General features: G+C 39.9%; 4 protein-coding genes across 4 annotated transcripts; 3 read left to right on the forward strand and 1 right to left on the reverse strand.

Annotated features, from left to right (window-relative positions):
- Positions 1–12: 12 nt before the first annotated feature.
- Positions 13–7,903, forward strand: zgc:174164 (uncharacterized protein LOC570656 homolog). Its single transcript, XM_051417802.1, has 22 exons — positions 13–199; positions 777–883; positions 997–1,073; positions 1,158–1,236; positions 1,320–1,396; positions 1,882–2,077; positions 2,177–2,239; positions 2,445–2,516; positions 2,628–2,797; positions 2,923–3,013; positions 3,699–3,832; positions 4,177–4,348; positions 4,658–4,747; positions 4,876–5,065; positions 5,254–5,365; positions 5,754–5,934; positions 6,048–6,134; positions 6,221–6,326; positions 6,792–6,933; positions 7,040–7,133; positions 7,264–7,301; positions 7,413–7,903. The coding sequence occupies exons 1-22, from the start codon at positions 133–135 to the stop codon at positions 7,534–7,536; spliced, it is 2,469 nt and encodes an 822-aa protein (XP_051273762.1). The 5' UTR covers positions 13–132; the 3' UTR covers positions 7,537–7,903.
- Positions 7,904–8,707: 804 nt separating this feature from the next.
- Positions 8,708–11,201, forward strand: LOC127373462 (L-seryl-tRNA(Sec) kinase). Its single transcript, XM_051417947.1, has 6 exons — positions 8,708–9,030; positions 9,598–9,853; positions 10,284–10,485; positions 10,595–10,670; positions 10,768–10,861; positions 10,959–11,201. The coding sequence occupies exons 1-6, from the start codon at positions 8,812–8,814 to the stop codon at positions 11,174–11,176; spliced, it is 1,065 nt and encodes a 354-aa protein (XP_051273907.1). The 5' UTR covers positions 8,708–8,811; the 3' UTR covers positions 11,177–11,201.
- LOC127373461 (zinc finger protein Pegasus) lies at positions 11,179–14,980 on the reverse strand. Its single transcript, XM_051417946.1, has 4 exons — positions 14,885–14,980; positions 14,449–14,603; positions 14,173–14,361; positions 11,179–13,426 (listed from the first exon to the last, which is right to left on the reverse strand). The coding sequence occupies exons 2-4, from the start codon at positions 14,582–14,584 to the stop codon at positions 12,495–12,497; spliced, it is 1,257 nt and encodes a 418-aa protein (XP_051273906.1). The 5' UTR covers positions 14,585–14,603; positions 14,885–14,980; the 3' UTR covers positions 11,179–12,494.
- A 319-nt stretch (positions 14,981–15,299) lies between these two features.
- On the forward strand, positions 15,300–19,853 carry acadsb (acyl-CoA dehydrogenase short/branched chain). Its single transcript, XM_051417945.1, has 11 exons — positions 15,300–15,400; positions 15,741–15,903; positions 15,994–16,094; positions 16,200–16,406; positions 16,622–16,792; positions 16,943–17,068; positions 17,156–17,248; positions 17,355–17,444; positions 17,554–17,691; positions 18,503–18,602; positions 19,083–19,853. Exons 1-11 carry the CDS (start codon positions 15,368–15,370, stop codon positions 19,157–19,159), a joined length of 1,299 nt encoding a protein of 432 aa, XP_051273905.1. The 5' UTR covers positions 15,300–15,367; the 3' UTR covers positions 19,160–19,853.
- The last annotated feature ends 592 nt before the right edge of the window (positions 19,854–20,445 follow it).

Consider the following 20,445-nt stretch of genomic DNA (forward strand, 5'->3'; position numbering starts at 1 on the left):
ATAGCCACGCCCATCATTACGCACCTGGACGCAAAGACACGGACGTCCTATTCATTAACAGGAGTCATACCGTCGGTTTAATGGGGACATAATCTGGATACTCACATTTAGACTTAGATTTTTACTACGATCATGGTCAGAAAATACACTTTATTTGCTGTTTTCTTGCTGTCTTACGTTTCTGGGATTTACAACGCAGGTGAGGCACAGTTGGTTTGGGTTACATGTTGGGTAGAGTTTCGATGGAGCAGGAGAAAAGGAGCTTATTTTTCTTTTATACACGCCAACAACGATGGTTGGACATATTGAGTTTTATCTTTTTGTCTAAAAGCCTGCTTATGATGTTTGTTTTGTTGGTTTGTTTATTGTTTGGATCAAAGAATAAGATAAGATGAGATAGACTCGCTACAAGAGCTCTATATACAACACAGATAAAAAAAAATACACAGAAAGAAAGAATAGAAAATGGAATAGATGCAAGTTATAATAAAAATATAAAAAAGACTATATATGTACACTATATACAGTTTATATATATATATGTATATATATATATATATATATATATATATATATATATATGTGTGTGACTGAACATTACACAGGTCTCAACAGGAAGCAGTGGTAAAATAACTCTAAAAAAGAAAGAGGCCTAAATACCACTTAAATCATTTTCCTTTTTTCTATGTGGTTGAATTAAATTTATTTGAATTTATCAGAAATTAATTAACCTTCTCAATACTTACAGTTTCTCTTTGTATTCACTTGTCCTCCAGATATTTACAATGGGCTTACGTCACAACTCTCCAAGTACTCCATTGTAAATCCTCAGGTGATCCATAGATGGACAAGGAGCCTCAACAGAACACGACAGTCAAAAGAGGTAGGCAACAACCCTGATTAAATGATATTTTTAAATGAAATTTGTATGTGAGAACAAGAAGGCTTTCTTGTTTTTTTTATATATATACTGTCAATGGTTTTGCCCCATTTCAGAAATATGGAGAGGACACAATATCATATGCACTCAATATAAACAACACAAAGCACATCCTTCATCTACAAAAGAACAGGTATGCACAGTTACATACATTATTGCAAATCCTTGTTAATACTTCAGATGAATTATCATATGTATTTTTTTCTCTTCTTGTCAGAGATTTTCTACACCCAAACTTTGTTCAGTATTCCAGTGACGCCTCTGGTAACCACAAGGCATCATATCCGAAACCACGTGTAAGTTGACACTTGCTTATTCTGGTTAGTTAGGCTGGTTTGAACATCAACTATTGAAACAATTTGTACTTCTCTTTTCCCAGGTGCATTGCTATTACCACGGAGAAGTGGAGGGATATGAAAATTCAGTGGTAGCGCTCAGCACATGCTCTGGCCTCAGGTATCAATATCTCTATTGTTTTGTATAGTTCCTACTTTTTAGTGATACACGGATCCAGAGCTGTCAAAGATTTTAATTAATCCAGTGTGTAACATTTGGGGGGATCTATTGGCAGAAATTGAATATAATATTCAGAAGTATGTTTTCATTAGTGTATAATCACCTGAATATAGGAATCTTTGTGTTTTTGTTACCTTAGAATGAGCCATTTTTAACTACAGACGCAATGGGTTGCCACCAGGTTGACCTGCCATGTTTCGACCACAGACATCTATTTAAATGAAAATCCTTTACCTCAAGCATATTTTATTAAAGACGCGTATTAAAGGAAGTGTATTGGGTTTAATAGGTTCTACTCTTGTCTCTCTCTTCCTCAATAAGTACGTCATGTGAAGTAATGCCTTGGTGTGGGATCGCCACTCCCTTTGGCACAGACAGAAAGCATTTCTGTAATGGTGTAACTGCTATTCACTATTTCTCTGCAGGGGTGTGATCCTCCTTGGAAATGAGACCTATGGACTTGAGCCTGTGCCACGGTCTGCCACAAACGAGCACCTCCTGTACCTCCTAACAGACATTCAGTCCGACCCCGTCACCTGTGGGGTCGTCAATGAGGCTTCATCATCAGCACAAAGCCATGAACCCTTTGAGCCTGGCCAATCGCTGACCTCTCTGCTGCGGGTTAGGAAGCTCACCGCGTTCACTTGAACTTATATTTATAGTTTCGACATGAGGTTTTAAATGACTGATTTCCTTCTTTACTGTTTGTTGTTTCAACAGAGGAAGCGCAACTTGCCTCAAACCAGTTATGTGGAGTTGGCGCTGGTTGTCGATAATCTCAGGGTGAGTGTGTTTATCTGTGGATGCATTCAGTAATATGTAAGGGAGAGTGGATTTTAGACTATATAGAAGTAGATGAACACTTTTACTGTTCCCAATGACTCATCAACCTTGAAATGGTTGATGAGTCTTTTCCTTTGCTTTGCCATAAGTATTAACCAGTCTGTGATAACTGTTAGGAAATTGACTGTGTTCATTGTTTTTACAGTACAATATTGAAAATAGAAATGAGACGGCGGTACGAGATGAAATGGTGGAAATGGCTAATCTACTGGATGGGGTGAGATTTTAAGATGTTTGTAACAGAAATGATGCTTATTTCTCATGTTTTATTTTGTGCTAGTGCTTTGCTATACTTTATAATCTGCTTTCATTTTCTGTTTTATTCCAGTATTACAAGCAGCTGAATATCCGCGTAGTGCTGGTGGGCCTGGAGATTTTTAAGGATAGTAATCCCTTTGACGTGGACGGCTTTGCAGGAGATGTGTTGGGGAGGTTTGTTAAGTGGAGGAGTACTTCTCTGTTACCAAAGATCAGGCATGACGTCGGTCAACTCATTGTGTAAGTAATGTGTAAAACTATTTGATGCATCAGATTAGATTGCTTGATACAAGCCACAGAGTCAGAATTTTTCTGACATATAGAGTCAAATTTGTGACTTATCTCTTGGTGAACTTGTTTCTCAGTGGTCGGTCCAAGGCATACGAAGGAGGTGTGTTAGGTATGGCCTTCGTGGGCACCGTCTGCTCCGTAACAACCTCTGGAGGAATCAACGTGGTTAGTTCAACTCCCTTTTAACTTCTAACACGAGCTGACACCATAGTGGTTTGGCAGCATGAGCTTTTGTGCAGTAACTAATACTGTCTGCATTATTCATGGAACATTGTATAGGTGCAGCTCATTGTTACATGCTCTGAATAACACAGTAGTCAGACAGGTTAGACTTGAACACAGTTTTATCATCACCATGACAAGGCAAATTTGGATTCCTTACATTCTTTGTGATGTGAGTGGAAGTGTTTTAATATCCTTTAAAGTCACATTAGAAGGATTTATTTTAAAGAAATGGTATAGGTGCAATATGGTAGGTTGAGAATTTATGTTAAAAGTGACACAAATGTTTACTTCCTGATCAGCTAAAAAACTATACCAGTTTACAAAATCTAATCGGAAAATATAATTGAACATTTGCTGCCCTGCTGAAAATAAAACTTGTTTTCTCCATGTAACTCAACTTACATTTTTGAAATATCCTTTCAAGCCAGATCTCTTCCTCAATATCTTGATTCAAATAGTAGATAAATGAGTAAGTAATAAAGTGAAATGCTTTCATTCACTTTGACTTAAACACACTGTTGTTCATGTATAACCAAGGCTGTTTTCAGTTTTTATTTATTTTTCTATTTAGGTATGTAAACTATGGAGAATGTTAGTACTGAATGTATTGTGTGTGTTTTCACAGTTCAGCGAGAACCAAAAGCTGTCTTATATTTCCACTGTGGTGGCCCATGAGATGGGCCACAACCTGGGCATGAATCATGACAATACACGCTGCAAGTGTGATGGAGGCAGCTGCATCATGGCAGCCAGTGCAAGGTAACACAACTTCCACAAAATATTCTTACCCCTTTTGATATGAAATTAAAAAAGCTGTAGTTAAAATCCTATGGTAAATATATTCAGTACATAGTATATTATGTGCCTTTTACAACAGACATAGTGTCTAAAATAGGTTATTTTTCTTCTGCGAAATCCCCTCAGGCTGTGAGATTGTTAAATTCTCTCTCAACAATCAATGATTTTAATAATATTGTGTATTTTTATGTAATCTGACAACACAAAATGTAAAAAAAATGTGTTCTGTAGTCAGAGATTGTTCACTAATGTGAGGTCTGTCCAAAAGGATCTGTCCATTAATGGTCTGTCCCGTTACCCTGCAGTGGTTCCACCAAATTTAGCACCTGCAGTGGAGGTGACTTTGAGATGCTGATCCTCCGTGGAGGAGGCTTGTGTCTGAAAAACCAGCCCTCCCCATCAGATGTGGTTGACACTGCTGAATGTGGAAATGGCCGGCTGGACAAAGGAGAACAGTGTGACTGTGGCAAACCGGAGGTAGAGTAAGGGGTTGGGTTATAGAGAATGTCTTTGTAATTTAATTTCAGTTTAGAAATGTGCAGTCCATGAAGCTAAAAATTTTGTGATATGATGCAAACCAGTATTTTGAATATGAAAACAGACATTTGCAAATGGATGATGTTAAGAGTTAAAATCAGGACTTCTTTGTAAATCAAGAAGAACTTTTTTGTGTAACACAAATGCACAAATGTGAACAGACACATTTTGCTTTTAGCTTTACAGGCTAGAGTGCACACACATACTGTTCTGTGGTGGTAAGTTTTTCTCTGTTTTCATTTCATACAGATTTGCAACAATAAATGCTGTGATGCTGCCACCTGCAAATTTACACCCGGGTCTGTCTGTGCTGAGGGGGACTGCTGCGACAACTGTCAGGTCAGCATTATGTTGGCAAGAGTTATGGAGCTTATGACTGAACTGAAATGAGGCAATACCTTGTACATGGGGAAAACAAACAGTAGGCTTTTTCTCTATTTCTGTATGTGATTTGTTTCTTGTTTTAGATCAGAGTTTCTGGAACACCATGCAGAAAGTCTGTCAACACCTGTGATCTTCCTGAATACTGTGATGGCAAGAATGCACTCTGTCCCGATGACTTCTATCTCATGAACGGCCTGCCCTGTCAGGATGCATACTGCTATGAGGGCCGATGCCAGACGTATGATTACCAGTGCAAACATCTCTTTGCACCAGGTACATTTACTAATGCTTGATACAAAGAGTTCTGCAGCTAACTTATTTGTTTGTGTAACACCATAACAATGAATAATCCAGTCAATAATACATCAGCCTAAAGTCTGCCAGGAGGTACCTGGAGAGATATGACTTCACTTTTCTTGTCATTAATATTTGATCTTGGATCTAATGTCTCCCTTGGGCAGATCCAGCAACAAAGGCAGATGATATTTGTTTTGAGAATGCAAATACAAGGGGAAACTTATTTGGAAACTGTGGACAAACCAGCAACAACGGATTTATCAAATGTAGTGTAGCGTAAGTACTTGTTTTTTTAATCACTGAAATACAGTATATAAAGTGTGTATGGTAATTCTGAGAAAAATAGCAGCAGCAGTCATGTTAAATTGAAGGTCTCAGGATTGAAAGTCATCACAGAGCCCACTTATTGAAATTGTTTGTGGTAGATATTCAAGGTATACTTATGTTCCTATGATGATCTGATCAAATATCAAACTAGGTTGAGGAAGTTTGTTTTATCACAGAGTGCCTTGCAATTGAATATACTCAACAATGGTCATTTTAAAGAACATATGTGATGCAACTTTCTTTTCAGTTAAATGGTAGATGCATGTTTTTTTCTAACAACATTAAACTTGTTAACAACTGCAGGAACTGAGTGTATTCTCTTGAACCTTCACTACAGAAATTCCAAGTGTGGAAAGGTGCAGTGCACTAACGTGGACCTCACCACAATCCCTCCTGGTGCCCAAGTTAGTATCCAAATAGTTCAAGGGTCAACTTGTGTTAATGCAGACTTCAACCTCGGCCCAGATGTGCGAGATCCTGCCTATGTTAACCCTGGCAGCCCTTGTGATAAAGGAAAGGTAAGCAGGCTTTGAAGTCAGGAAACTGGACAGTACTGTCATTGTTAAAGTACACCTGTTGAGTCACTGACTCATTTTAATTGTGTTATTAAGTTATAAGTCTTCTCTCTCAGACCTGCCTGGACTTTCAGTGTGTGAATGCCTCTGTTCTGCTGCCTGACTTGGACTGTGATGCCCGCACCACCTGCAATGGCCGAGGAGTAAGATGGCAGTTTCTTGACTTTCTTTACTCAGTTACCAGCCAATGAGGCCAAGTCTAACTTTGTTGTTATAATGTTTTCTTCAGGTATGTAATGACCAAGGGAACTGCCACTGCAAAGATGGGTGGGCTCCACCTCGCTGTGACAGGTCAGGGCGAGGTGGCAGCATAGACAGTGGTCCTGCTCAGATAGGTGGGTTAATACATTTTTTTTTCAAGATAAAGTCTACAGAAAGTCAGAGGCACTCTACTATACACAGTTCACTTACTACCACACTCATAAGCTCTAATTGGGGGCACCATATGGAAATCAGCAATTCTCTAGATACACAGTAATCTAAAACCTATTGCAGTCCTATATCAGGGCTTCATATTACTCATATATTAATCATTCTGTCCTCTGCTGGCATGGCTGTGGTAGAAGTGGCTCCTTAGTATATCTGTTGCTGCAGCATTTAGATGAATGGGTGTCAGTCTTAGATTATTATAATAATGAAATGAAAATGTATCATGTCAGTCTGTACTTTCATTAAAAAAAACTAAAACTAAAATTACTGCAAAATCAGTAAATCACTGATGTGATTGCAGGTAATCTGGTAGGAATAAATGTTGACTGTTTGTTGTAACTAATGCAGTAATGTAATGTTTTCTACCTCAGACTACTCCCTCAGGAATGGCCTGTTGATCTTCTTCCTGTTGGTGGTTCCTGTTCTGGTCCTTCTCATTCTGGTGCTGCTCTACATCTTCAGGAGAGATTCCCTGGACCCGTGCCTAAAAGGAAGCTTTGCCAGCCGCCTCAAGTAAACGCACATTAGGAATATATTAATGGATTTTTTCAAGGTTGCAGTGTTTTATAGTTTGACTAAAAGATTATTGCTTTTCAGAAGTTATTTCTTTCTTTCACAGGTCACGTAATGCTCAAAATGCAAATGGCCAGTCAAATAGCAATGTTCAGACAAGAGCCACAACCCAGCCTCCAGCACAGACACCCCCAGAGAGGGTAAGTATTTTAGTTTTTCTTAACAATTATCATGGCGGGGAATGCAGTGTTGTTGACTTTGCAGTAGGAAAATTAGTTTTTCATTACCTGTTTATACATAATTATAACTTATTATTTCTTCTAATTCCAGCCTGGACATCCACCAGGTACCTCAGTTCCCATTTCTGGGTATGAACTGATTTAACTTTTTTATTTTTTTATTTCTCTCAATACATATTGCCCACACACAATGCACAAGCAAACCTGTATAACTAGTTTAACTGAATTTACATCTGTCAGTTTCAGGTATGGAGAACTTGATTATTGGAATGCAGAAACAAGCGCTGTCCCTGCACAACCACCGGCTCCTAGGCAGGGCCCCGGAGTGCCCAGACCAATCCCAACCAATCAGCCACCAAACTGATTCTCTTTTTGTTTGCTAAATATTTTCTAACTTTATTGTGAATGTATGGAGTTAACGTCAGGTCAACGCAGTATGAAGAGACAATGTATAAACACTGTGATAATAATAGACTCACTGTTACTTGCTGCCAGCACATTTTTATAGTCGATTGTGGTAACGTGGTGGTGGACGAGGCCGGTGTAAATATTTTTTGAATGTGTGTGTTTTTTTAAGTTCACTCATTGAAAATATGTGCACATAAAATATTTTTTAAAAATCACCAAATATTTTGTATTTTATGCTATCCTGTATAATTATGAAAGTATTTAAAATATTTTGTAAATTTTGATTTCATGAATTGTAATAAAAATATGTATCAGGCAATGGACTTTTTTGATAACAGTGTGAGTTTCTTTGTACTGTAGCAACACGTCTGTACTGTCAGTGCTCACTCTAGTTCGTGTCACTCATACAATTGTTTTACATGAGGTACAAATTGGGCCTATGTAGTTGGAAATAGACATACAAGAATTAAGGAAATGCCCCTGATGTGAAATTCTCCTTTTTCCTTACTTCTCTGCCTGTTCCATTCAGGTTAAAGAGAGTTAGGATGCTGCTATTGTGCATGTTGGCTCACTGGAAAGTCTCTGCTACACTAAATGGAATGGAACCTTAATTAGTATCATTGGTGGCAGGTGTTCAGCCTACTATTTCATGTCAAAATGGCTGCTGTGAAAGAGGTCTATTATGGGTGCTTGGTGTGTGACTGCTCTCCTAGTACAAAGAATAAAGGACTTTAACCACCATTTATGCTCTTGGTCACAGAGAAAGTTCACAAACCCCAAGATATGATGGTCCTTCAATCAGTGGTTCCAAACCCTTTTGGCCTGTGACCCCATTCAGATTAGTTAACCCATCAGTTTTTTTTCTTTGGAGGTCTTGATGGGTTCTGGCCCCCAGGTTGAGAATGAAACATGTAAAACTGTCTCTGGACTACAATACTCTGCTAATTTATTTAGCTCCCAGTGCCTCAGTCTAGTACATTAGAGACCTGAGCAACAAATGGCCTCTTTTGACCAGAGAAGAGGTGGCAGACATTTTGCCACCTCTTCTGCGCGTCTACCCTGCTGCATTGCTTCTTATGGCTTTTATTTTGATAGGATTGTAGCCGGAAGTCACATGTTTGATTTCTACGCGGCATGATGCGGAAGTGAAGTCGTCACCTGCAACCTGCAACCATCCGTGGCTCCAACACCATGTAAAAAGCTGAGTTATAAAGCGGCTCTCTGGTAGCGCATGGCAGCCGAGGAAGCCGGAGCTGTCCGTCGGGCCCCGGCCTGTCTGTGTGTCCTCTGCGGGTTACCTGCTGCTGGGAAGTCCACGCTGGCCCGCAAGGTCTTGAGCACCGCTGCGCAGCACGGATGGAGAGCCGGTGTGGTGCCGTATGATGACCTGATCCCCGAGGATGCTTTTCAGACCAGAGTGGTGGAGGACGGTGTCAAACAGCAAGAAATGGTAAAGACAGTTGTTAAACTGGCTGATTTTTACTGGGAGTTCAGGATTTAAATTGGTCGTATGGTCTCTATCTGGTGACAGCCCCAAAAAGTGTCATCTGATGACACTATATCCAAAAATCATGGACTAGGACAAAGTAAAAGTGCACAATGTTAGTTACATTAAATTGGAAACTACCAGTACAACGTTAATAACATTGGGAGTTGTATTATGAAGAATATATATATGAACAATACTTTTTTTTAAGTTCAATATGTTAGGATAATTTTAGGAGAGGGAAAAGTACAGTATGTATAGAGCTGAAAACAATTAATTATGTTTATAGATTAATTATGTAAGTTAAAAAATGTTAAAAGGTTAAATTTAAAAATTCCTCCCTAAAACATCACTGGTTCCAGCTTCTCATATGATTATTTATTATTTTCTTAGTTTTCTATGATATTTAATGGGATATCTTTGGGGTTTGGGCTATTGGTCAGACAAAACAAGCAATCTGAATATGTGAGCTTGGATTTTAGGAACTTAAAATATGTTTTATTAATTGGATAACTTTTTTCCCCTGTCTAGCACACTGAATGGAAGTTCCACAGACAAGCAGTTTTGGGCGGCATTGAGCAGTTCTTGGAGAAACCTCAAGTTTTAACGGAGCTGCCGAGCAGCTGTCAGATCGACAGGGCTGCATGGGAACAGTGCATTCGAGCTCTGCTGCAGCCTGAAGCCTTGGACCGCTCTCAGGCTGAGCGGGAACCACTTCTCTTTCTACTGGATGACAACTTCTACTATCCAAGCATGAGATATGAAGTGTACCAACTTGCAAGAAAGTGTGAGCACTGGGTTCTCTGTCTACAGCATAGTCCACTAACTTGACTGTTCATATACTAATGTTCCATACTGGTAGATTTGCACATTTTAACCCATTAAGTACAAATGTTATATATTTTATATTGATCTCATACCTCAAAAGAATCAAACTATTAAATCTGGGAAGATTGGAGCCTACTGCAAGCACCTGAATGCACCAGTTAATATTTTAAAACCATAGTTTTGCAACACAAAGAACACAAATGTTAACAATGATGAATTACTAAATACAAGCAAGTTTTAAGATAAGATTCTGCAAGTTAATTAAGCGTCCAGCTGATTTAACTGAGATAGAAACTTTGGTGTAGACTAACAAGCGATATACTTGTTTTAGTAAACCACTAGTATGCTTTTTAAATGGTGTTCCTTGAATTTAATAATTTTTTCTTTAGATTCGCTGGGTTTCTGCCAGGTGTATCTGGAGTGTAGTTTGGAGTCCTGCATCAGCAGAAACCAGAGCAGGTCTGAACCTATTCCAACTGAGGTGATACTGGAGATGGTGAAGCGTTTGGAGCCTCCAAATCCACAGAAGAACTCATGGGAGAAAAACAGCATTTCACTCAACACTACAGACATTCTGTCCAAATGTGACATGTAAGACAGCAGAATAAACTAGTAATCAACACTTATTACTGAAGTTCACACGACAGGTATTCATTTGTTGCCTCCCGTCTGTTTCTCTTCCTGTATGGCTTCTCCTCAGCCAGAGGGTGATGGAGTTGATCTCCTCTGCACTGAGCAACCCACTGAGCCCACATGTGGACAACACTGAACAAACGGTGTGTTGGCGTAGCACCCATCAAATCTATTAATAGTGGATTTTAAACATGCAGTGAGTGGAGAATTTATCCGTGTTGTGGTCTGATACTGTTGCAGGAGGCTGACCGCCTGAAATGTGCCACGAGTGTGGTTCACCAGGCCGACCAGGCCTGTCGACGCCTTATCTCTGAAGCCATGAAGACGGCCAGAGGTCAGTCGAAGGCTTCGTTAATGTGACACATTTGACATTTTACTTACTTTGTATTTTCCAGCCCGACTCAATGATCATTTTGTCACCCTAACTTTAGAAAATCAAGTACCCCCTGAGCACATGAGGTCTTTGGCCACTGAGCTGAACGAATCCAAAGCAGCATTTCTTCTCAGCCTGCGGAGACAGATGCTTCAGGGAGCGTCTTTCACTCAAGAGGAGGACATTGATGTAGAACTTGTGGTGACAAGAGCGGTGGACGTTTTTGATCATGAAAGAAAAGGCATCCTGTTGAGAATCATCAATGAAAATAAATGATCTTTTATGAATTTTCAAAGGCAAATTTAATTGTGTCCTCTTCAGTTTGTGGACCGTTGTGACACTAAGCAAAACACAGATAATGCATACCTATCTTATCATTTTAATCCTGTAATTATAAACCTTCACAAATATTATTTTTAAAAGCCAAAATCCCCAAAATGTATTTAAATTCAAGGGACAGTGATAGACACTAGTGGTCATCTACATGGTCTCTGCTTGCTTACTTTTTCTCCATAATTAGATAATCACATACAAATAAGTTAACCAAACTAATTCAAAGAAAAATTACATCTTAAGAGTCACAGGGAATTTTACAGTGTCTCAACATCCTACCATACAAATAAGAAGCTAAAGAAAAATAGATTTTGTGCAACAACAAAAAAATGGTATGTACAATACCACAAAACTACTCAAGACAGTTTATAAATATTGTAGAAAATTTTTTCATTAGTATAAATCAGTAACAAAAAAGATGGAAAAATAATATTGAAACCTATCTAAAATATTACTGACTGATTTGGTTGATACCTGGAGTCTGTGGAGTGAGGTATGAATATCAGAAAAGTGAGGAGGATTATAATGAGTCTGGCTGTCAGTTTCTGAACATCCCACTTCAGTTTCTCACAGCAAAACGTGTCCAGCTGATTTAACTGAGATAGAAACTTTGGTGTAGACTAACAAGCGATATACAGATGGTGGACAAAAGTACAGTTTAGCAGCCCCACAATTAATACTGAACTGGTGAAGCTCATGTTTGAATACTGGTGCTCTGGTAATGGTGGTTTACTATAGGAGCTGAGTGAAAGACTGCTGACTCACTGCAAAGCAATGAGACATGGGCCAATCCCAAAAATCTCCATAATATGCCAAACTAATGCCAATATTTAATTATCTTCAAACTTAAAAATAAAGACAATCAGAAGGGACAAAAGCATGCCGAATTGAGGGTCCGTGGTTTAATGTGCATCTACTGTATTGGTCCTTGACATGAAAAAGTTTGGGAACTCCTGTCCTAACTCATACTGACTGCAGGATGATCTGAAAAGACACTGCAGAGCTCTTGTATTGCAAGACGTTGTTTTGTCCACCCTTGGTATTTATCAATCTAAAACGAATATGGAAAACTCACATCAGGGAGCCATGTAGGACTGCAGTAAGGCAACAATATAGTGCAGTTAGTGAGTACAAAATAAAAAAAGAATAGTAAACTGTATATGAAAAAATATAAAATGTAAATCAGTGTCCCCATGTTATATACTGTACAAGCATTATACTGAAAACACCAAGACTCCATATGCATCTATGTTGTAAGGAATCACTTTTTATGTTGTCCACGGGCAAAATGGCATGCAAAGTCATATCTGTCCACGCACATGTGACCACAGATGTTGCACTGGAATGGATGTTCGTAGCCATGGCAGCCCATATGGATGGTGTAGAGGATATTATCCAGAAAGTCAATATCACAATGCTCGCATTTATGCAAGAGCTGTTGGTCCGGTGTGTTCAGGGCAGGGGCGGGTGTGCTCGGCTGGCTGTTGCTAACACTTGCAGCGAGAGCGTTCACGCTGTTCTCAAAGCCGAGGCCGGGAACAGGACTGCAACTCCCAGGACCTGAGATGGGAGATTCTCTTTTAGCCGGTGAAGTCTGCACTCCGTTTGAACACATCGCAACGTGTTCACTAGAGACCTGTCTTATGAGGATGGGCTTCTCGTCTGTTAAGGACTCCCTGTCCATGGTTGCAGGAGTCTGAGACTCCGGGTGAAGCTCGGCCAACTGGCCAGCAAGTGTAGACAGCTGATCCAGCGGATTATTAAAAGTCAAACCATTAGCACCTCTGTTGCGACTGTCGTTCTCATCAACCTTGGGAAGGTTCTTATACTCACTGCTGTTCAAATGGTTGTGGATCTTGTGTGACAAGTCATTCAGATAATCTGACTTTGGCAATCCCACAGACGGAGGGTTGAAGTTGATGAGCAGACGCCTGCTGTAACCCAGTGAACCTGTCCTCTTCTGCAGGGAGCTCAACATCCTCTTGTTGGTGAAAGGAGAGCGGGCGACTCTCGTTGGCAGAAGTTTGTGGCGGCGGCGGCGGTGGTGCGACAGGTTGCTGCGGTCGCTACAGCAGAAGGCGCAGAGGTCACACTTGTACGGCTTCTCTCCCGTGTGCGAGCGCATGTGGGCTTCCAAGTGGCGCTCGTACGCTGAAGCAAACGGGCACAGCTGACAGCGGTGGGGCTTTTCTCCTGGGTGACAATCAGGAGAGGAAATACTTGCATTTATAAAAAGTGGTGAGGCTGTAAGTACAATGTAGTATGTGTAATGCACAAGGGGTTATAAAAAATGCAATGAGATGATATAGACAAAAAAGGTATAGCAAGAAGATCTTCCAATATTTTATCCTTAATTATCTAGTTAATGTAGGTTATTAGTAAATCTAATAGTCAGCGGACATTCTCAAGAGTTTCAAGTCATTCTGACATAATGTGACCTACTAATTACTTTGTATTTTTAATTAGACACCTGCTTGCTATGATTAACAATATAATATCCTAGGACACATTGTATGACATGATAATACTAACATACAAGTTAAATTTGAGATGAAACATTAAAAGCAGGATAGCTGGGTTTTTGGGAATTCATTAACCGCACATCAGCGTTCAGTCTTTGACCAACTAGAATGCTTTTGAAACTATGTGTAACCTATAAAAGGTATTTCCCAAATATTGTCTTGTATTCTCTTAAAGCAGTCTCAGATTTGGGCAGGATTTTGCATTTGATAAAATGATATGATATATATGATACAGTTATAACATAATAGTTGAAATGGTGTAGTTTATAAATGTTTCCTTTTTGCTGGGGATCAGCTTAAACCCCTTCCTTGTATATAATATATACCATACAACAGGTACTGTTATGTGTTTGGATTACCTCCAGTGTTTTCCATACTTGGTGTTGCATTAGTGAATGAATGTGTGGAAATACTGACCTGTGTGGATGCGGATGTGCTCTATTAAACGAGCCATGCCCTTGTTGGCATAGCTGCAGTAGCTGCACTTGTACTTTCCATCGCAGGTCCTCTCCAGGCCTTCCATCTGTACATCTGAGCCATCCTCCACTGACAGGCTCACCTCCACAGACGGAGGGTCCAGACCATTCTGCTCACTCCTGGGGGCAACTAAAACCAAACGCACAACGACTTTTAAGATGTTATTCTGTTATAAAAGATGTACTACTGTATGATGTATTGTACTCCCTTTCCCACCGGCTTGAAACGGCTCCCCTGACTCCTTTTCTCCACAAACAGAGCCCGAGATCATGTTGACATGCTGGGTTTGCTGTGTCAGGTATTCTTGAAATTCCCTCACAAAATCCACAGGTTCGGTCTTTATCTCTTCCATTTTCCTCTTTGTACTCAACCTGAAAAGATCCAGAGAAGATAGGTCAGTGTGACAACTCTGTTTTCACATCTGACTGCCTACAGTAGCAAACGTAAATGCATATAAAACATCTTGAAGCTTAGCTCATAGCTACAATCAGCAATGCTAACGTTGCCTAGCTAGCTCGAGCCTAACAACAATTGTTATTATTAACACCGACTACCAAACACCGTCCTCAACGCAGTTCATCACATTATCGTTAAGCAGAGAGAAGTGTGAAAACTGGGCTCTGGGGATAAATTATTCGGCTAGAATTGTTACCAGGTGAACGTTTTCGTTTTTTCCTGATACGTCTGTGTTCTGTGTCCCCCACAAACGCAACTGTTGCCTTCGGTGACGGTCGGGAAAAAGAGCTCTTCATTTCACAAAATAAGTGGTATTAAGTAATGAGTGGTGGGATTTTCTCTATCTTATCCAAAAAGCAATAGTTCTTCCTTTTCGTGTAATCAAAATATGGCTTAATCTGTAAGTATATACAAAAATGCCGTTCACAATAAAATACCTTTTTTTTCCCCCACACACATCAGTGCGCTTTTAAGTTTCTTTTTGTTTAAACCTACTGATAAAGAGCGTCATGTCGGGCAGCTTGAATTTGCTTTGTCTTTACACAATTGTTGTATCATTAACGCTAATAACTTACATATACTGTCTACTACTACTATATACAACAAAAAAACTCGCCTGTCTGACTCTGACAAGAGGTACTTGAAGGCGGCATCACATGTAAACATTTTGTAACAAGTCATGGCTGCCCCGTTGGTTAGGATTCTCTCAAAGGTGAGTCCGAATATTATAGTCACAGTTATTTACATATGCTGGGTGTCTGCACTGATTTACATACATGTTACTCTGTATAAATCATATATCCTTGAATTACGTAACCTGGCTGGTTCTTGCTGTAGTGACATTACCAGCGAACAGACGGCTAGCGCTAGCTTGACAGCACAAACTCGGCAGTAAGTTAACACACTGTAGCTGGTCAATAAAAGACACGTTTAATTCATTAACTTATCATTAATGGTGAATTATAGCCATATGAATGTCGAGCACTCTTTTTCAAACTGTGTATGTACCCAAACACGCAGATTCCCACGGTTGTCTGTCCTCCTGCTTTCAGTCTTGCAGACAGATCTCTCGACCATGGGGTTCATGCCAGGCTGGATGGAGGAGCATGTCCAACAGACCTGTCCCAGACATGGCTTCAGACCAGGCAGCTGTGGTGGGATCCTTTCCTCCCCTCCAGACATATTCAGAGGAGGAGAACATGATGAGGGAAGCAGGTGAGCTGGTAAGATGTGTCCTGCTGCTGCTGACAGCTGGATGCAGAAATTCCTTAAAGCACTAAACATCTGCTGCTTGTTGTTTGACAGTGAAAAAATATGCACAGGAGCGCATTGCTCCGTTTGTGTCGAAGATGGATGAGAATTCTGCCATGGATGAGGATGTGATCAAATCTCTCTTCGAACAGGGTGTATGTAATTCATTTTATTGCGAATTAACAGACGTGTTATTTCAATAAAATCAACGGCAGGCTTTATTTTCTATCCAGTGACTCTGATATTGAATTTCTTTACAGCTCATGGGCATAGAGATTGACCCAGAGTACGGCGGCACTGGCTCCACGTTCTTCTCCTCCATTCTGGTCATCGAGGAGCTGGCGAAGGTGGACCCCTCTGTGGCCGTGCTCTGTGACATCCAGAACACACTGATCAACACGCTGTTTGTTAAACTGGGTACGCCAGCTCAGAAAGAGCAGTACCTCAGCCGACTGTCAACCGACATGGTGAGCCATTTGACATTTGACATTCTGTCTCCCAGTGTGATAAAAGACTACGCACAGATCAAACGGTGTGTTCCTCATTGTAAGTGAAAGACGAAGACAGCTATAACAGAAAGATGTTGTTAAACGACCAACTACATAAGATTCACAGTTTTTATACTGACTGGCTGTGAATATTGTGCACAGTATTTACTATATGCCTGTATCATGTCACACAGATTGGAAGCTTCTGCCTGTCTGAAGCAGAAGCAGGGAGCGATGCTTTTGCTCTGAAGACGCGTGCTGAAAAACATAAAGACTATTACATAATCAACGGATCCAAGATGTGGATCAGCAACGCGGAGCATGCAGGTGTTTTCTTGGTGATGGCCAATGTGGACCCATCGGCTGTGAGTAACTACTCATCTTTCTATTCTTGTTGCCTGTTATTTATTGTAACTGTGATTTTAATGTAAAAACACCTAACCGTATCATCTAACATCCTTTTGAGGAAATGTGTGCCTCTGTAATGTAAACACAATCTGACTTTTGATTGACAGGGCTACAGAGGCATCACCTGCTTCATCGTGGACCAGGACACGGAGGGGCTGGAGATTTGCAAGAAGGAGAACAAGCTCGGTCTGCGTGCATCTTCCACCTGCCCGCTCAACTTTGACAATGTCAAGGTGCCACCAAACACCTCGTACTGTACCCGACCAATGTGAAACAGCCGCATACAGTGGCTTTTACTAACTTTCTGCTCTCCGTCGTAGGTACCAGAGAAGAACATTTTGGGACAGATCGGTCATGGGTACAAGTATGCCATCGGAATGTTGAACGAGGGCAGGATTGGAATTGCTGCTCAGGTAGACTTTAATTTAAATTCTTTAAAACAAGCTCAACGTACTTTATTCAATATTAGAACATGTGAAAATGGACATGTTGCATGGGCTAACTTTGTGTGTGTTTCAGATGCTTGGGCTGGCGCAGGGTTGCTTTGACAACACTATTCCTTACACCAGACAGAGGGTGCAGTTTGGGAAACGTATCTTTGACTTCCAGGTGAAGATCCGAAATCCATTCCCTTTAGATGACATGTCTGTGATTATTGACATTATTGTGGAGGCCGGTGTGTTCAATGATGTTGTTATGGTTATGCTTTGTATTCCAGGGTATGCAGCACCAAATAGCGCACGTAGCAACACAGATTGAGGCTGCTCGGCTGCTGACATACAACGCCGCTCGCCTGAAGGAAGCCGGGAGACCTTTTATTAAGGAGGCCTGCATGGCTAAATACTTCTGTGCAGAGGTGAGCTTCCTCACTCGATGACTACAGTTCAATACAAGGTTTTGCTAAGAAGGTTTGGACTCTCTGTGTGTTTTTCCAGGATATATTTGATCATTATTGTTATCTGATTGATGTTTTTATAAAGCCATTGTATATATTTTGAAGGATTTATTTCCTTCTAATAATACTTAAAGATCCTTCTATTAACAGACCAAACATATACAAATAATCTGCTTGGAACAATAATGTGTGTCTGATTTATATGAAGTATAAAATCCTTAAAAGGGTATGTATTCCTTAATACCTCATTTGAAATTCCAGGACCTATAAATATGCAAATGTCTTACATTTTTCTACTGAATCCAAGATGTCTCCTACTTCACTGTCAAGTTCTTTCTCAGTGTATGTGCACTGGTGGGAGGATGGACAGGTGTTCCAAATCGTGCTCATAGCACCATAATATCAGATTTTCAGTGATCACAGACAAACTTTCCACTTTCAGAAGATGAATGTGAAAACATGCTTCTCGTGTTAAACTCTCTACATACATCATTCTGCACAGTGAAGCTCAATCAATCAACTGTAGGAACAAGATGAAAAACATATTTTTGAATAAAGAGGAACTTAAATCTATTATATATTATTTCTCTTATTTAATCTGTGTTGAACCTTAATTACTCTATCTGTTTCATAAGTCTGTTAAATCTATGTTATCTACTGATGTGATGCTGCTGCTATGTTTTGCCCAGGTAACTCCTATAAAAGATATTTTCAGCCTTATAGAAGCATCTGTCTGGTTGTTGTTATAATATCTGTTTTTTATCCTCCTCAGCTTGCAACCCTAACCACATCTAAATGCATCGAATGGATGGGAGGGGTAGGCTTCACCAAAGACTACCCCATAGAGAAATACTACAGAGACTGTAAAATTGGTGAGCATGACTGGACAAATATGCACCACAAGACAAATGACTTGTGTTTGCAAACTGTTTGTTAGATTGTTTAGGTAACTGCAGCTGAAGCTACAATTGTGGAAAGGACACAACTCACGAGGGCTGCAGGAAGGTCAGGTGTAGCTGTTTGTGATTGGACCAGAGTGGGGCGGAGAGAAGGGACTGATAGCAGTGGCTGTAATCGGACTCTGCAGGAATTCCCCCGTCTGACCCCTTCAGAGTGCCATTATACCAACACACAGCCAAGGAAGCTGCCAGGGCAAAATGTCATTTTTCCTTTCATCACCACCATTTTGGCTCTCCAGTTCTCCAGCTGGAGCCCCGGTAGACCGCATAATAAGCCCCCTTGTCTCCTGATAGTGAAAGCTGCAGATTCGTTGTAGGGGAATTTGACAAAAACTGACCTTGTTTTGTACAGCAGGAATTTCTTCTAATGCTTTGTTTTGTCTCCATGTGCAGGTACCATTTATGAGGGCACGACAAATGTTCAGTTATCCACCATGGCCAAGTTCATTGATAAGGAGTATGACCACTGAAACCATCTGACTGGTGCCTGATAGATTGCACACTGCTGTGTAACACTCCATATTTTTTTCCTCGAATGATTTTGGTCATTGCTGTAGATTTGCTTTATGTTTTGAGTTTTTGTTGCAGTTTCAAATGTTTAAAGTTTAGACTTTTACTCCTATTAAGTAGTTCCCACTACTAATGTTACTGATAGTTACATTTCTCCTGCTTTACGGTTAAAGTTGCTCTGGTGTAATGAGTTTTTTTTTTTTATGCTTTCTATCAGACCTTTCCAAAATGTCTAGCAATAAAACAATTTGTGTCATATGTAAAGCTGTACCACGACCTCTTATTCATATTTGTCTTCTTCTGCTTATTGAAATATGGTGATGAATCATGTCAATAACACAACAGATCCATGTGTTTAAATATGAGATATGAAATATAGAAATATGAGATGTTTTGGTTGGTATTTTCTTTGAATGTTTCAGTGCCTTCAGAAGGTCTGCTATGACTGACATCGAGAACTTAAAACTATTTTCTTTGAAGGATACTCTAAAGTAGGTGGATTGTAAAGCTTAGATGCTCCATCAATACTGTACAGTTCCTTGTTGGGGAAAATGAGAAAGTTATTTCATACTATGTCAAGAAATTGTCTGTAAAGAGTGATCTGTCAATAACTTTGACATTATCAATAAATGTTTGCTGTTGTGCAGTCAACTATTTCTTTTGCATGATTATTTGTTTGCAGTATTAATACCGAGTTCTGTCACTAGATGGCAGCATTCTCCAGAGTGACAAAGGAAGTCTGACTCTAAGCAGCTTCTCACTGAAAGAGCAGTCGATTACCACGTCTTTTAACAGCCTGTCACCTCTAATGATGTTTTATGTCAATTTAATTATGCTGGTGCTCCATATGAAAGAGGCTGCCTTGTATAATTGACTCGGTGATACATTTTCAGGTGAGATTGATTACATTTCCATGGCTTGTTTTTTACACCACACAGACAAGCTGTGTCCAAGTATACAGACCCGTAACAGCCATTTCCCTTCATGACCCCTTGTAAAAATAAAATGGTGAGTCTTGAAAGACATTCATCACTGACAGTACTTAACATTATTTATTAACAGGTGGAGAAAAAATCACATTCATGACTGCTGCAGTGGTAGAGATTGGCTGTATAATTGATGCCAAATATGTAGACGGACATTCTCTAACAATAGCTAAATAAATGTAATGTCCCATTATTTGTAATCATTCCACTCACTGAATATGGTAAAAAAAAAAAAAAAAAGTTGTCTGACAAAAATTCTG

Source organism: Dicentrarchus labrax, unplaced genomic scaffold, assembly GCF_905237075.1.
Source record: "Dicentrarchus labrax unplaced genomic scaffold, dlabrax2021, whole genome shotgun sequence".
NCBI lineage: Eukaryota > Metazoa > Chordata > Actinopteri > Moronidae > Dicentrarchus > Dicentrarchus labrax.

Coding starts and splice junctions, on each gene's coding strand:
- LOC127373461 (XM_051417946.1), bottom strand. CDS start 14,584: ATGGAAGAGATAAAGACCGAACCTGTGGATTTTGTGAGGGAATTTCAA. Junction 14,362..14,448: donor AGGGGAGCCGTTTCAAGCCG/GTGGGAAAGGGA, acceptor GTTTGGTTTTAG/TTGCCCCCAGGAGTGAGCAG. Junction 13,427..14,172: donor GCACATCCGCATCCACACAG/GTCAGTATTTCC, acceptor ATTGTCACCCAG/GAGAAAAGCCCCACCGCTGT.
- acadsb (XM_051417945.1), top strand. CDS start 15,368: ATGGCTGCCCCGTTGGTTAGGATTCTCTCAAAG. Junction 15,904..15,993: donor GAACATGATGAGGGAAGCAG/GTGAGCTGGTAA, acceptor GTTGTTTGACAG/TGAAAAAATATGCACAGGAG. Junction 17,445..17,553: donor AACGTATCTTTGACTTCCAG/GTGAAGATCCGA, acceptor TTTGTATTCCAG/GGTATGCAGCACCAAATAGC.
- zgc:174164 (XM_051417802.1), top strand. CDS start 133: ATGGTCAGAAAATACACTTTATTTGCTGTTTTCTTGCTGTCTTACGTT. Junction 3,014..3,698: donor CCTCTGGAGGAATCAACGTG/GTTAGTTCAACT, acceptor GTGTTTTCACAG/TTCAGCGAGAACCAAAAGCT. Junction 7,134..7,263: donor CACAGACACCCCCAGAGAGG/GTAAGTATTTTA, acceptor TTCTAATTCCAG/CCTGGACATCCACCAGGTAC.
- LOC127373462 (XM_051417947.1), top strand. CDS start 8,812: ATGGCAGCCGAGGAAGCCGGAGCTGTCCGTCGGGCCCCGGCCTGTCTG. Junction 10,671..10,767: donor TGGACAACACTGAACAAACG/GTGTGTTGGCGT, acceptor ATACTGTTGCAG/GAGGCTGACCGCCTGAAATG. Junction 10,862..10,958: donor AGCCATGAAGACGGCCAGAG/GTCAGTCGAAGG, acceptor CCCTAACTTTAG/AAAATCAAGTACCCCCTGAG.